At 39.6% G+C, this 15,611-nt stretch overlaps 1 protein-coding gene across 2 annotated transcripts; it reads right to left on the bottom strand.

The window, feature by feature from the left end:
• Window positions 1-231: 231 nt before the first annotated feature.
• LOC137857536 (serine/arginine-rich splicing factor 5-like) lies at window positions 232-15,611 on the bottom strand. 2 transcript variants are annotated; one of them, XM_068684183.1, is made up of 8 exons: window positions 15,452-15,611; window positions 13,933-14,071; window positions 10,331-10,401; window positions 9,660-9,746; window positions 7,302-7,374; window positions 3,515-3,588; window positions 2,700-2,810; window positions 232-1,758 (listed from the first exon to the last, which is right to left on the bottom strand). In XM_068684183.1, the coding sequence occupies exons 2-8, from the start codon at window positions 14,056-14,058 to the stop codon at window positions 1,461-1,463; spliced, it is 840 nt and encodes a 279-aa protein (XP_068540284.1). In that variant the 5' UTR covers window positions 14,059-14,071; window positions 15,452-15,611; the 3' UTR covers window positions 232-1,460. The 2 variants fall into 2 exon arrangements, with proteins under 2 accessions (XP_068540284.1, XP_068540285.1); XM_068684184.1 differs by lacking the exon at window positions 15,452-15,611 and adding an exon at window positions 15,233-15,383.

Genomic DNA, 15,611 nt, shown 5'->3' with positions numbered 1-15,611 from the left:
GAGACTATTATTTGTGATCAGGGCTCTGAAACACCAATGGCCACGACAGGAGAATCCTATCCAGTCGTCCTTTTGGACAGGATCTGATTACTTACATCACAACTGGTTTCTAGTTTACATTTTGCTTGCTTTCACAAGGGTACACCTTCCAGCAAGTTTCCTTGCGATCGTATTTGCAAGACTGTACAAAGTGAACAATACCACGTAACATTAGTACACAACACTGCAGGGTAAGCCAGAAAAAGGTTTTATTTTTATTAGGATTGGTACATTTAAACACATGTAAGACTGAGTTTAATTTACATGTATTTTTCCAAAAATGTTTCCCTTCTTTAACAATCCAGAAGTTAAAAAAATCTTATTCCAAATTATAAGAACAAACAGTATTTGCAGTGGAAATTTCTATTAATCAAAACAACTGTGCATCCAGGAGATTTAAAGAAATTATCCTCTTTACCCTTTAACATGATTAACTTTTTGTTACAACTGACTACACTTTTCCTGGGAATTTTTGCTGCTGTCCTTTACTAAAATAACCTTCCTTTCCGTCAAGACTATTTCTAGTCATACACACAATATTCAGTATCATACATCTGGGTATGAAAGCTATGCCACTTTTATAAACATTAAAAACATGGACATGCATATTGACATTTCTGTGCAGTTTTATGGAGTCACCTGTCAAATAAGGCCTCTACATACAATAACACATACTAGTGAATTACTGGAAAATTAGTATAATGGATTCCCAATAATCCTGACATCTGAATGGTATGACTCATTTTAACAGGAAAATCCAGCATTCCTTACTGGTTAACATTGTATTCTTTCACTAACCAAATAAACAATATTCAACTGGCCAACATGTATTCCTGAAAGTCTGTTGCAAATTAAGCTTATTATCAAGGTCATTTAAAGCTGGAACTTAAACAGCCTGTTAAGCCAAGCAATGGGGGAAAAAAGTGAACTCTAAACTAAATTCAGCTGGTCCATTCATACTCACACAGAAAAGTAGCCACAGAACTTTAAGGAATAAAATCTATACTTCTCGTTCTCGGACTTAATACCAAGGACAAAAGATAACGTAGTATTTTGGAAGTCAAAGGCCTTGAAGGTGGAGGGGAATTTGGGGGCAGGAGAGGGAGAAAGCAGCGTATTGTCTCATCCCATTACCTCAGCATTATGTGTACATATTATATCTATGATAGAAATGTTTACTAATAGCAGGAAAAAAAATAACAAAAAAAAGACTTCCCACTCCAGACTTCACTGAAAGGAGAAAGCTGACAGCCCCTCCTCACAGAGATGGCCTATTTGATGACAGGCACTTTGGCAATGTAAAAGGAGGTTACCCTTTCATCATGTTAACTCATCCCCTCCCAGTTCTCATGTGTATTACATCTCAAGTCTTCAAGAAACTTGAATCAAATTAAACGTATTAATACATCTCTAAGAGCAGGTTAACTACGGCTATGAGCAGAGCTCGACCTAGAACGAGATTTTCTTTTAGAAGAAGAGGGAGATGGGGAAGAAGCTAGCAAGCTGGAGCGGTGGCTCTTCTGGGAATAGCTCTTTTTAGGTGTACGGCTGCGAGAGCGAGACCGGGATCGGGACCGGGATCGCGAGCGAGACCTGGACCTAGACCTGGATCTGGACCTTGATCTTGACCTAGACCTGGACCGGCTGTATGATCTGGAAGATCCTGTAGACTTGGATTTGCTGCGAGATCTTGAGTAACTCCTTGATCGAGATCTGCTTCTAAAGAAACACAATTAAAAGCTGTAGTCCCATTTCATACTTCATGTAACCACTTTGTGTACACAGCGCTTCCAGCTGACCATCTGAATGCACCAAACACAGCATTCAGTTATTTCAGAGAGCTGCTCTGTTAGTTCTATCAAATAATATCTTAGGCCAAGGATACCAGGAACTGCTAGCCTTAACATTCTCTGCTAGATTGACAAAATAAGACCGACCTAAGAAAAGGAAAAGGAAAAGGCCTTTCCCCTTTTCTGCCTCCTCCTTCTCCTCTCTCCCAGTCTCTCAGAGCAAACAATTTTTAGCCATTTATCAAGAAAAGCACAAAAATGAAAATTCATACCTGTAGTCTTCAGTCTCTCTAGAAACGCCCATGCAAATTAGTTAGGGTTTTTTCAAGATGCTAAAAATGTCTCTGGCACATACCACCACTACATTTCAAGGCTCAAGAGTTTAACACAATCTCTAGTTATACAACCTTTTTTCATGGAAAGAAATAGATTTATTTTTAAGAGACTTAATGAGAGAGCTGCAGCTAACCTGCTTTTATGACTAAGTGGCAGAACTGCTTTGGGAATAACACAAGGAAGCTAATCTTTTCTTTTATTCTAGTGAAAATGTTGGCTTTCACAATAATCTGAGAGGCATTTCACAGGTCCCAATAAAGTAAAAGGAATTTAATATCAAAATATCATAGCTTATAATCCTTTTAAATATAAATTACGTTTTATTTTAAAGATTTCTCCTTACTCTTATCCTAACGCATTCTATTCAGTCTATTTTTAGCAAGTCAGATCTTACCTAACCTGTTTATACTGCTAGAAAGTGCTTCTTTGCTGTGATATTTAGCTTGGGACCAAAGAATTAGATAATACAATTTTGGGATTAATACTACCCAAGTCCAAACCCTCAGCAGAATTTTATGAAGTCAGCTGACGTACCTATGCCTTCTGTGGTCTTCAATCAGTTTAATTCTGCGTCCATTCAGCTCAGTGCCATCCAATTTTTCCAGCGCACTCTTCATATCACTGTAAGATGCAAATTCTACAACCCTATACACCAGAAAAGACAAAAAAAAAAAAAATCAGAGAAACTGAGAAAGCAACGAGAACAAGTTCAAACCTCTTAAAATCTGTTGATTCACAGCTTGATGTTTTATCATCTCAAAGCTAATTTTTAACTTGATGACAGGAAAATATGACCCCAACAGGCCTAGCCATACATAAACCTCTCACATCTTCTTAAACATTACTGAAACTCCCATCTGCAATGAGGTGATAAAAATCCAGGAAGCTACACAAACCTGCACCAACTGGGGAAATGTTAACAGTGAATAAATAATCCCCTCTTTGGTTTTCCATCTCTTTTCCTTGGTTACGTTCATTTCCAGTGACTTTGCCTGCTGAACCAGTGCAAGGTAGCTACAGACAGGTGATATTTTGGCCTCAGAAATCAGAATTAGATGATAAATGGCTATACATAAATAACTCTTAAGTTTAAAACTGTAAAAAAACAACTGTTGACTTTTCTCCCTTCTTCTGTTTTGAAGTTGTTTTCATTGTGGAGGACAGACGAGTTCAATACCCCTTCTGAACTCCTACTTACTGACAGGTTTATTTATTATTTTTAATCGGAGAAATTTCAGCCAAGCTAAGCCAGACCATATAGCTATGTTTCATTTATTTTTATATTACAGGAATAATAATCCTTAATGGTTTTCATTATCACACAGATTTATACACAAACATGAACTTACCCTTCATTCCTGTTGTTTCTGTGTGCATCCACATAGGTGACCTCCCCTGCCTTTCTCATGACATCTTTCAAGTCCTGCAGTAAAAGTTAACATTTTAGCCTTAAACAGAACACAAAAAAAGTCAGCTAGCAGTAGGCAACATCCCCCTAGAATTCTCTCCACTAAAACTGCATAATGCTTTTTTCCCCCCCTCTATATATACCCACAATTTAGAAAAATCAGTTTCTTAATCTCAGTCTACGTAATAGCAGCTATGTATAGAAAGAACCCCTCACTGACGAAGACACTGAATAAAATACTGCTCTGCAAATGATCCTGTATCACAAAATAGCTGTTATGGAAACAGTACAAAACTTAAAATACCAACATATGCATTGATACCAGAACTACACCAGATGAAAAGCAACATAGTATTAAATGCAAATTTTAATACTATGAGGATTAATGTCCCAGGTAACTGACAATCCGGTATACTTTGACAAATTCATGCTATACGTTCTCCTCCCAGCTTCACAACAAAATTAAAGGCAAATAGGTTTAATTAGCATATAATAAATAGTCTTGTAAGAGCATTTTTTCTTAGATTTTAACTGATTATTCTGTCACACTATAGAGTCATGTCAATAGACATCCTTGCATTTAACTTAATAGAGGCTAAACACACACGCACTATGTAATTACTTGCTCCACAGTAGCATAAAGTACAAAAAAAAACAATGTGAAAGGTCACTAAACAACAGAATATTTGCATAAGTTAAACCACTACTTTTTACCAAACTGTAGCTGGTATTTTAGTCCCAGACTACTTACCGCAGCACACCACAAGTGGCAGATGATATAAGAAGGTACCTTAAGCAAAGAGTTGCTTGTCCAATACCTAGCTGGCCAAGAGGAACTCTCTTACATGAGAAAGGCAGTGATGGCTCATAGCAATGTGCTTCACCGAGGTACCAGAGGCCCTGAAAGCACTGGATAGTCTCCAGAAGTGGCTAAAGAACCCGAGGATGATCTGCGCTAGCCAATCGAGATCAAACCCAGACAAACCAAGATCTAGATTGCCAAAAAACAGGAGTGTCACAGGAACCAAAAGGAAAATTCAGAACAGGCCAAGCCCTAGAATTTCAGCCACTAGAAACCCCCAAATCTTTGGTTCTTTCTCTTCCACACAAGAAAAATGAGGGTTAACCAAATCAAGGTTGTTAGAAGAGGTTCAAAATGCACTTGGTTAGAAATATGCTTAAGGAAGAAAAGACTACAAAACAAAAAGCCAAGAAAAACTTCAGAACATTTGCCACAGGATATAAGAAGGCTTAGTTTTACCTAATTTCTTAATTAGAATTCAGTAGTTTAATTTAAAAAACTGGCACATGCAGACTAGTAGATTATTCCCTTTGTTTCATATGTGCAAAGAAACGTAATTGTAATAGCAAGTGAAAAATGGGCCCTGCACCACCGTTAAAAGTAACATTTCAACTTCAGTATATTTAGCCCAATTTAGAGGTTAAGAACAAAATTTTGGCCCTGCTTAAGTCAATGAAAATCTAACCAGACCAGGACTAGTAAATCAAGAGAAAGTTAAAAATATTAAACTACATCATTTTCTAATTTAAAAAATGTTAGTCTTTAAAACTGAGCCCCCCTTGCCAGACAGTACATTGACTCCTAAAGGTTATCATGAAATATAATTCAAAATAGTACTGTCAACATAATTAAGATGCCAACATTATTATTCAAGAGACTAAGTGTGCAAGATAAGTAGAATTTGGGGAATGTTTTAAAGTTATCTAGTTTGGTTTTCTGTTTGTTAAACCCAAGTCCCCAAGTCAAATTTTAACTTTACTGTTCTGGTTCACCTTAAACAGCACAAGAATACTCTGTTGTCCTTGGCATCAAAAGACAACAAGGTGTAGGACAACTGTAAATAGGAAAAGCATGTATTAAAAATTAGATCTTCAAGTAACACAGAGCCAGTTTTCCCAACTGTTTGGAAACTGACAGACACTGAAGAACTAGTAAGTGGCTGGAGAGCTCTGAACATGCAGAAATGCTTTTACTAAAATAAAGAGAATTCTGACAAAATTGTCTACTACTTTCGTATGTACCTAATTACCTAATAGATAATTAGGTAATTGTCTATTAACGATATCGTCAATGGTTCAAAGAAGCTAATCTGAAAAGAAATATTATAATTTTACTCATTTATCTTTTTAATATCTCAACACAGTAACTCTTAAAGGAGACAGAAGGTCTCAAAGCATGGGGATCTGCACACACCAAAGATGAAAAAATGCACACAAGTTTTAAAGCAAGGTTCCATATCAGTTGTGGCTGCTAGAAGCTTGAGGATTACAAAGGAGTAATAATGCCACTATTGTTAATGTATTAGCTATTTGAATCAGTTGTGCAAGTAGCATAGTTAAAAGAAGTTAAAACAGTATCAGTATCAAAGCAGGTCAGCTTCAAAACTAAATGAGGCTTGCATATGGATTTTAGCTTCAAGTGATTGTCTCTTTAGACAGGTATCAAGAAGTAAAGTCTCTTATAGTAACTTATTATACATATAAAAGAGTCATTAAAACACGTAATTAGAATCCTAAAGATTTATAGCCATGAAATCTATATTGGGTGGGCTTCAGTCTAAATCAGTAAGACACGTAAAGCCATTATAAATATTCACAAGTAAAAGAAAGTTTCAGAAATGTCCCCCCCCCCCCCCCGCAGTTATGAATTTAACACTGAACAGCATTAAAAGATTCACTCTGTTTAACACTATTCTAGCTTACTTCTCTGGTCCCTATTGTCGTTTCCAAATACCTTTTTTAAATTATTATTATTTTTTATTTTTTAAATGATCTCTTCTAATACATAACTGCATAGCATACCCAGAAGTGATTTAGATGAAATCCACTAACTCTACATCGACTCAGAATTTGTTTTTCTAATTTTTCGGTAATTAGCACAATCATACAACTAGAAACTTTTTAAACCCATCACACAGAAGATGAACAATCCTAGTTCTGCTATTTATCTGCACTCAAGCTCTTACGAGACACATCAGTGGAGCTCCAGGCAAGCAAAACAGCCTCAAGTGGACTTTGCTGCAAGAGCAAGTCTTTGAATATTCAAAAAAACTAAATGTTCTATACAGACTGTATACGACATAGAACAAGTGAAGAAACTGATTATGTGTTTATTCTGTTTAAAAGCCAGCTAGAAAATCTGGAAAACATTAGCACGAGGCAGGAAAAAAAGATAGAAAAGTGGTAAGAAATCTACAGAAGATGGTTTATTTCATCATTAGAAGATGACAGGGTTCTTGTTTAGTATCTACAGTAAGCACGCTTTACACAGCAGCTTTCTTAAGACTTCCTTTATTAACGATGCCTTACGACTTCTCAATCATGCATCACATCACAAAAGTACTTTGTAAAGCACAAGAAAAGACCATAAATTTCAATCAAACCAAGTGCATGATTATTGTACTACAAAAAGAATTCAGAAACAATCTAGAGTTGTTTCAAGTTTTATCAGTCGGTAAACGCAAGTAAGCAAGAATCAGTTCCCAACTACAAAATCTATTTACAGAACTATTTGCACAGCTGTGAAACCAAAGACTTCTTTAACTGTTTGAACGCTAATTGTTTGCAATCACTGACTTTTTTGCCTATTTTTATTTGCATTAAATATTTATGATGGCTTTAATACAAAATTAGGTTGAGAGCAGTTTACCAACAGGGCAGAAAAATAAAGTGTTAAAAAAAAAATAAAAGAAAAAATGGTAACTCACCTGCCAGCTGATACGGGACGAAAGGTTTTCAACTATGATCCTGTGTTCAGTACGAACAGGAGGTCCATACCGGCTAGAAGAGTTCAGAGGGGAAAAAAAGTCTCCAGTGTAAGGAATTTAGAACATAAGAAATTTAATGTTTTCTGTAGTTTGCTGCAAGATTTGAGTCAAGTACTTTCCTTATTTCTGGACTGCAGATTTGATTCTCCCTAGTAAAAAACATACCTAAGAGTCCGCTACAAGAGAACAACTGTAATAAGGGGAATAAAGAGGATTTTGATGATGAACATTATGCCAATGCAGTCAATACAGCTGCCATTTTTCTAGATAATACTGAAACAAGTGCCTAATAGAATAAAAAAAAAACTTTAAAAATAATTAGTTTCATTTCAGCATTTAACAGGCTTGGCTCACACACAGGGGTTTGGAGGTTATTCATCTAAAATGCAATATTTTATTTTTATTTTTTAGTTGGTAAGATAAATTCAGCTTCAACTAAGCAATTTGAGGCACAATTTAAAGGCACCTTGATTCATGCTTCTAAATGCCAAATCACTTGTCAATATTTATGCATGACCTATATTCAATATTCTTGTGCGTAGAAATATTACTGGTTTAGTAAAAAGAGATCTCGATAACTGTTACCTTGAAATAACCGTGGCAGTTCACAGTTCCTGAATGAAAGCGGATTTTTTCTCCCCTTAACCAAAGGTTAAAACCATCTCGAAAATGAAAATGTGGCTTAAAAATATTCATACAGAAAAGAACAGTAAGACATCCTGAAAAAATACTGCCTTTGCAGGCTATTTCTGATCCTAACGCTAGCCATTTGAATCCAAAGGGATCTGAGAACTATGGAAAAACATATGCCAGCCTTTTGATAAGTAATGCAGGATTCTAACAATGGCACTACTTTGTATTACTACAAAAAGACTCAAGAATTAAGAACACTGACCTCAGAGTAAATTATTCTTATCTTCTCCTCCCACAAAAACATAACCCTAAATTGTGCGTATTGATTTGTACACTGAAGCATAGGCAATTTCATTTCAGTGCATACCTCCAAGTGTCCCAATTTTTTTCAGAACATCCAGATCTTCAGAGCATTTAAACAGAGGTCCCAGAGTCCCAAAACTGGCAGGCTGAGTCTCATTTTTCCATTATTGCAAACCGAAGTCTCTTCCTGTCTGGCATCGGCAGTCTGACGTCATGAACATGACTACAACGTCAGACGCCCACGACCTCCAATCACACTTCCTACTTTAAAAGTCCACTTTTAGCCTGGACCTCGGATCAATTATACCGCATCAAGGTTACTGCCGCTAAAGAAAAAATAATCTAATTAGCATACTTGCATATGCAAATTAGATGTTCCAGACACTGGTTCGTAACTGGCTGCAATTCTGTCTTTGAAAGAAATGCAGAGGTTTACGTCAGTTAAATCTTCCTCTTTCTTCCGACTGCTACCCTGTGTAGGCCACAGCTATAAATGTTTTTACAGAGTGAATTATTTCAAGCATAGATAGGTAGACATAAAGTACAGAGATGTAAATGTGCTTATCTGGTGGAATATATGCAAAGCTGCAGAACTTCACAAAATTCACTGCAACGTGGTGCAAGATTCACCACTGGCTCAATTCACTGGAAGTAAACACGGCCACAAATACTGCAGGTCCACTACAGGTATTCCACATGAGCTATCTCCTGCTTTTCAGATTTTGTTGAACAGAGGCTCTCCTTCAGAAGGCTCCTGTTCGGTCAGCAAAGATGGTATTTAAATGCTTCTGCATGTGCTAGTACCTCGTCCCCTAGCCCTGCTTCTGAAATACAGTTCCTTTTGTGCACTGTGATGAAGTAAGCATTTTGATAACCATACAGCTGGAAATGTGAAAGCTTGGTTAGATAGTAAATACCTTGGAGAACTATTATTCCACAACACTTCTACTTAGCTTGTAAGCTCAGTTTAATGACAGAAACCTCAGCAGAGAAGCTCTGGCATTCTCCTTGGTTTAGCGTTAAGAACAGCCAACCCGACTGCAGCGTTACTCCTTCACATCATTTACACAACAGTAGGACGCGAGACCAATGCAGTGCCTACAACAAGGAGGGGAAGCATTTCAAAAGGTGTTTGTGAATCTCTGCGAGCCAGTTAAACTGCTTTAAAGACCACAGTTTCCTCAGCCAAAAGAGGTAAATAACAGTAATGGACCTCCAAGGTTTGAGAACGTAAAACCTCTGCCATGAAGCTCCACAAGGAAAACAGAGCTGGATCCCTAGCTCCAAGCACAGGAAGAAAGCAACAGTATAGTACAGTTCTTCAGTTACTCTGCTTGAGGGAACAGAGTCCAGACCACCTACCTAGATCCACTCGTCGACTGGTAATAACTGAACCGTTGCGGGAATCTGCCCCTTCCTCTTCGGGCTCGAGCATGCTCAATTGTAACCCTTATGCAACAAAACAAGCAAACAAAAAAAGTAAGTATTTGAGAGTGACTGAAATCTTTCGCAACTGGAACCACATGTGCACAAACAAGAAGCATCTTGCCCTTACAAGCAGTATTTTATAATACAGTCACTGGCATTTCTTAAAGAGGCAGAACAATGGTGTTCTCCTGCCTCATTCATCTCCCTCAAGACTTTCAAGAAAATTGTCATGGGTCTGTAATTGGTTTAGCAAATTTAATTAAAACAGAGCCCGAAATTAATCACAGAGTGAAAAAGATACCAAAAGGAGTAACAACAACCTAATAACCTAAAAACAATTTCCACAACGCAAATGAAAATGACCGTAACATGCAATCACTACTGACCATCTCATTGCAAACTGAAGGGCAACACCCCAAATGATGAGAGGTTATCATCAACTTGTTTTCTGAAGTCAACATATTCAAATAAATCTCTTCAGATAAAGTTACGGAAGGTGTAACATGTCACAGAGCCAGAACAAACAGGCGTCAGCACAAGCTAACGTGCCACATCTAGATGCAAGACACTCTTGCTGACCTTAAGGGAAAATGTATCAAGCTTACCTTTCATCACACAACTCTTTACCATTTAGTTCATAAATTGCATCATCAGCATCCCTGTGGTCTTCAAATTCCTACAGAAAAAAAAAAAAAAAAAAAGGAATATAGAATTATTTTCCCTCACAGGATATTCAAATGCTAGAAAACACACTTTCTTCACAAATTTTCTATTTCTGCAGCAAGTAGCAGCCAGAACTTTGAACAAGAGAGTGGACTCCTGGCACATTAATGACTGAAAAGCCTGGACCATTCCTTCTACCTGCACCCTGCACACTCCTTTTGCCTCCTTCAGCTATTTCAGTAGAACTATTTGTGGGAGCTACGTAAAATAAATTAAATGACTTGGATTATTACATAAATATCTAAAATACCATTTGGGGGAGGGGTGGGAGGATCACTGCAAGGTATACAGTTTAAAACACAGCCCTACATGCAGGGAAATTCTATGTAACAGCTCAATCTATTGAACTGCAATCAAAAGCATGGGAGTAGCACACTTCCAAAACCCTCCTAAGAATTCATTTTTTACTGAATTGGCAAAGAAACAGCAAGGAAGAAAAAAAAAAAACTTCTGATTTTTTTTTTTTTCTGAGCTAAATTCAGCTCACTACTCTGGAAAAAAAGGTGCCTGTGTAAGACAAGCAAGGAAGATAAGCCCCTCTTCAGCACTGGCAACCTGTGGGTCTGGATCAGCTGTGATGTGCAATTCCATACACTGTTGCAATGGAATCTGCTGCTTCACTTTTGGCAGCAATGCTGCTTTAGTCAGCTTGAGTCGATCCTGCCCACTATCCAGCCCACTGGTTCTTGGCAAAGCTGTTTGTACAGCTCTGCAGGAAACTAGGTCAAGAAACCTATCCAGATGAAAAACAGCACACTTGCTGCAGGAGGTGGGGTGAAAAAGACAGTGTTATTTTTCAAATAGATCAGCTTCCCAGGTAGGCTTATCACGTGGCTGAACAAGTGTGGTAACACCAAGTGAAGGCAAGGGGAGAAAAAGAAGAAAGCAAGCAGTGAGAACAGGCAGTTGGATAGGGAACGCTTACACCAACAGCATTCTGTAGAAAACAAAAACATGGAAATGTAGCTTGAGAGCAATGAACAAAAAGAGCTTCAAGTGGAAGAAATTGTTTTTATAACTGTAAGCAGCTTTTCAGAAGCAAAACTGGCTTATGCTTTCCGCCCCGTCCCGCACCGAAATCTGCTTCACTACCAAACATCACACAACCCTGCACAATGATGCAGGAATTATCTGGGGAAAACCTATTTAGACCCATCATTAACTACACGAAGGTGTGTAGTTAACACCTACAACTCCCACTGATTCCAGCTGGTTTCTAAGACACTGAATGGCTGCCAGTCTATCTAGCTTCACATACTAGCTCTCAAGTTTGAGAAAATTCTGTATTGAAATCTACAGAATTTAAGTCAAAATCATTAGTTTCAAAGATCAAGCAATGATTCGGATCAAGCAGACTAAAACACGCTTTTTTCTTTTACAACAATGTTAAACCAGAATCACTTGGGTTTTTAAAAGGTTTTATACAGATTTCAAATAACTGAAAACAAAGGGGAACTGACAGCCAGCCACAAGTAGAATACCTCAAGGGCTATTCAATGTTTTTACAAATGACCTGGATGGCAGGATTGGATGCACCCTCACCAATTTTGTGGATGACACCAAAGTAGGAGGAGAAATAGATACAGTAGAAGAAAAAACACACAGAGAGAGCCTGATAGGCTGAATGATTACTTCAACAAAAATTGCAAGTTTCAACACAGATAAATGTAAAGTCCTGCATGTGGGACAGAAAAATCCCAAGAAGCAGTACAGGCTGGGGTCTGAGTGGCTGGAGGGTAGCTCTGCTGAAAAGGACATGGGAATCCTCACGGAGAGTATGCCAGGTGTAGGTCAGCAGTATGGCTTTGCAGCAATGAAAGCAAACCATGTCCTGGGCTGCTCCTGCAGGGATACACCCAGCAGGCCAAGTGACATTGATTATTCCACCCTGCTTGGCACTTGCTAGGCCACACCTGGAACACTCTGTCTGCTTTTGGTCTCTCCAGGCTCAAGACATACATTGAAAACCTGGAGCAGGACCAGCAGGGGGTCACCAAAGCTGATCAGAAGGTTGGAGAACTTAATAAATGATTAAAGGTTGTCAGAGTCGTATTTGTTCAGCCTGCTGAAGAGAGTGCTCAAAGGGGATCTAGTCAGGGTCCTCCAAAACCTAAAATGCAGTTACAGAGATGATGGAAGTATGTTCCTCATGTGGGTGCACAGTGACAGGAGAAAAGGCAAAGGGCACAAGCTACCTAGGCAACATTTCATTCAGAAAGAAGAAAAAAACTTCATAATGGGAGCAATTAAACATTTTTGACAGAGTTATGGGACAATTATTGAAGTTTATTTGTAAATTTTGAAAGGAAAATGCCACCACCTAGGAACTGGAGGAGGAAGAAAGAAAGGAAGGTTGGCTGACTCACATACAGGAGCTCAACAGAAGCTTTCCTGAATGAGTCAACAGCCCTGCCCAAGAAGAGAAGAGAAATGCTCAGGGAAAAGCAATTGAGAAGTAGCACCAACTGGAAAGGATGGACTAAATAAACTGCTCAACTGCAGACCAACCATTTACCTCCAGACTTCAAGAGGGAGGTATTTACCTACTGGTGGCAACCAACAAGAAGTATCTCGTGCTGCGCTGCAATCAGGAACTGGCACGTGTAAGAGTTCAGAAGTAATATTCATATGAAACTTAAGCAGGAAAAGCATTTTTTTTCCTTCTTTTCCCCACAGCTTCACACAAGCAACTGATCACGGCAGAACAAATGGCATGTAAGCCCACTGCTGTGTGAGGGCAGTATAAACCTTTTTGGTTGGAATTTGGTGCTGCAGAATGGCCAGTTCTTGGCAGATAACAGCAAAGAAACAGGCTGATCCTCAGGCAGCCTGGGAAGCTGCAAAGATTTGGGTCACAGTTTAGGAACACAGAGGTCAAAAAGCAGTGGTAGGAAACTAAGATCCAATGAACTGTGCTTTGTTTACTAGTCTGAGAAAAACATATACTTTATGAACATAGGATGATGGTGAATATGCCTAACTTTAGCTGTACAACCGTTTAAACTGTGCTGCTTAAACCCAACAGCAAACACCTATTACACCTGTTATCTTAGCCAACTACTTTGCCTTTATGTCTGGATATTATTTAGAAATACGACCAAGCAGACTAGGAGTGAGAGAGAAACTATAAAAATGTTTCTCTAGGTCAAGATTGGGTTGAGTATTATAGTGTGTTAACAGGCTATTTATTCTCTCCGCAGAAAGAAGAGTTAAAATCTAAATGCCAGGGAAGACAACGATCAGGTTCAGGATGCATTTAACATAGTTAGAATATTAACAAGATTTTGAGCAAGACCTTGCAGAAAACAAGGAAAAAGCTTAATGAGTGAAAGAAAACTAATCACATCTGTAAAGCAATCTGAAATGTATGTTAATATTTTCCATTTCCCATTGGAACTGTTATTATCTCCAACATTTGCTCTTCCTTGACTTCAGACTACCATGACTAGTAATGCCAAGCAAGACAAAATAAGGTACTACTTACCACAAATCCAAATCCATTTTTTAGATGTATTTCTCGTATGCGTCCGTACCCTTTGAAGAATTTTTCCACATCCCGTTCCCGAGCACGTGAGCTTAAGTGTCCAACAAAGACACGGCAGCCACTCATCTTGAGTTTGATGCTAAGAAAGAAAACATCATTGCTTATCAAATTAACTAATTTAAAGAGGTCGATTAAAATCACTCTTACATCTCAGAAAACTTGGTTAATTGGAATTTGTTTTTATTGTCCTAGAGATATACGTGTTAAAAACCTGACTCTTGTCTATAGCAAGAGAAGTGAGAAATTGCTGCCTTACTGACTTTTAGCTGAACCTACACAGAACTCCCAGCTTTGTTCTTTTCAGTTATGTAATTTAAAGCCTCCTGCTCTCTGAAATAATGGCTTTGTTAGCTGCTACACTAACAAGGTTTTTGTGCCACAGAGCACAAAAAGAAACCCCACTCTATAAGCTCTAAGATGAATTTATGAAGCTAACAGTAGTTAAAAATGTTAATCATTAGAATAACAACATAAAACAATCTCAGATGCCTGCTTTCACCTGAAGAGACTATGCCAATAACAGTTATATTAGAACCCAAGAGACAAACTATATTAATCAAATTCCTAATCATAAAATTCTGTTTTTTAATGAGAAAACTGTTATGAAAAAACAGTTTGTTGTCACGAGGTTTCAACAAGGGCAAAAACAAAGGCTATTCTGGATATTCAGATTTTTAAAACGATTGATTGATCCAGAAGACATAATTTGGGATATTTTACGGAAGTCCCATTGTTTACGTGGACTGTGTCACATTTTCGGTGGATAAGCACCCCAGATTCATAACCCCAGAGGTGACAACGTACTTCCTTTTTATTTTAAGAGTGGCTTACTGATCTGAGTATTTAGTTAAAAAAAAAGATTATTTGTGTGCTATTTAGTTACAAGTTGACGTAATTTAGGAAATCTTATGTTCTCGTGACTAAAAAACGTTAATTGTTTGGCTCCCTCGGTGAGCTCGCTGCCATACAGAACACAAAGAATCCGAGCCCTGGGGAGCAGCAATCCAACATGGCCTTGTGCGAGGGCTCCCGGCTGCGGAGCACACCGAGCGCCCTTCCTACAGGCCGGGCTGGCCCTGGCGAGGCGCTCGGGATGCGGCATTTGGGACCAGCGCGCTTCCCCCCCGGCCCGAGGTGACAGCTATACCGCTGCCACAAGGCCGCAGCCCCCCCGCGGGCCCTGCCCGGCCCTTTTTGCCCCCCCCCTCCCCGGGGCTCCCCCGCCTCCCCCCAGCCTTACATAACGGCAGCGCGGCGGGGCCCGGCCGCGGCCCCCCTGCTGGGCGCATCCCGGCGCTGCCCGAGCAGGGCCCCGGCGGCCCCCGCACAAAGCGGGCTCAGGCGGGGCCAGGCCGCGGGGCTCCAGCCGGGCCGGGCCGGCCCCTCACGGCCCCGCCGCGCCGGGAGCCGCCCTCGGCCGCCGCCTCCGTTCCCTCCAGCTTCCCCCGCCGCCGCTCACCGTGTCCGGGGCGCTGCGCGCTGCGGGAAGGCGGCTCCGGGCTGCGGGCTGCGGGCTGTGGGCGGCGATGGCTGCCTCGCTGCCGGAGAGACCCACAGCGCCGCGCGGCCCCGGCCGATGCTGCGCAACCGCCAACGCCCGACTACAACTCCCAGCCTGC

Source organism: Anas acuta, chromosome 5, assembly GCF_963932015.1.
Source record: "Anas acuta chromosome 5, bAnaAcu1.1, whole genome shotgun sequence".
Classification (NCBI taxonomy): Eukaryota; Metazoa; Chordata; class Aves; order Anseriformes; family Anatidae; genus Anas; species Anas acuta.
The sequence above is the reverse complement of the archived record's forward strand: the minus strand, read 5'-3'. Positions and strand labels throughout refer to the sequence as shown.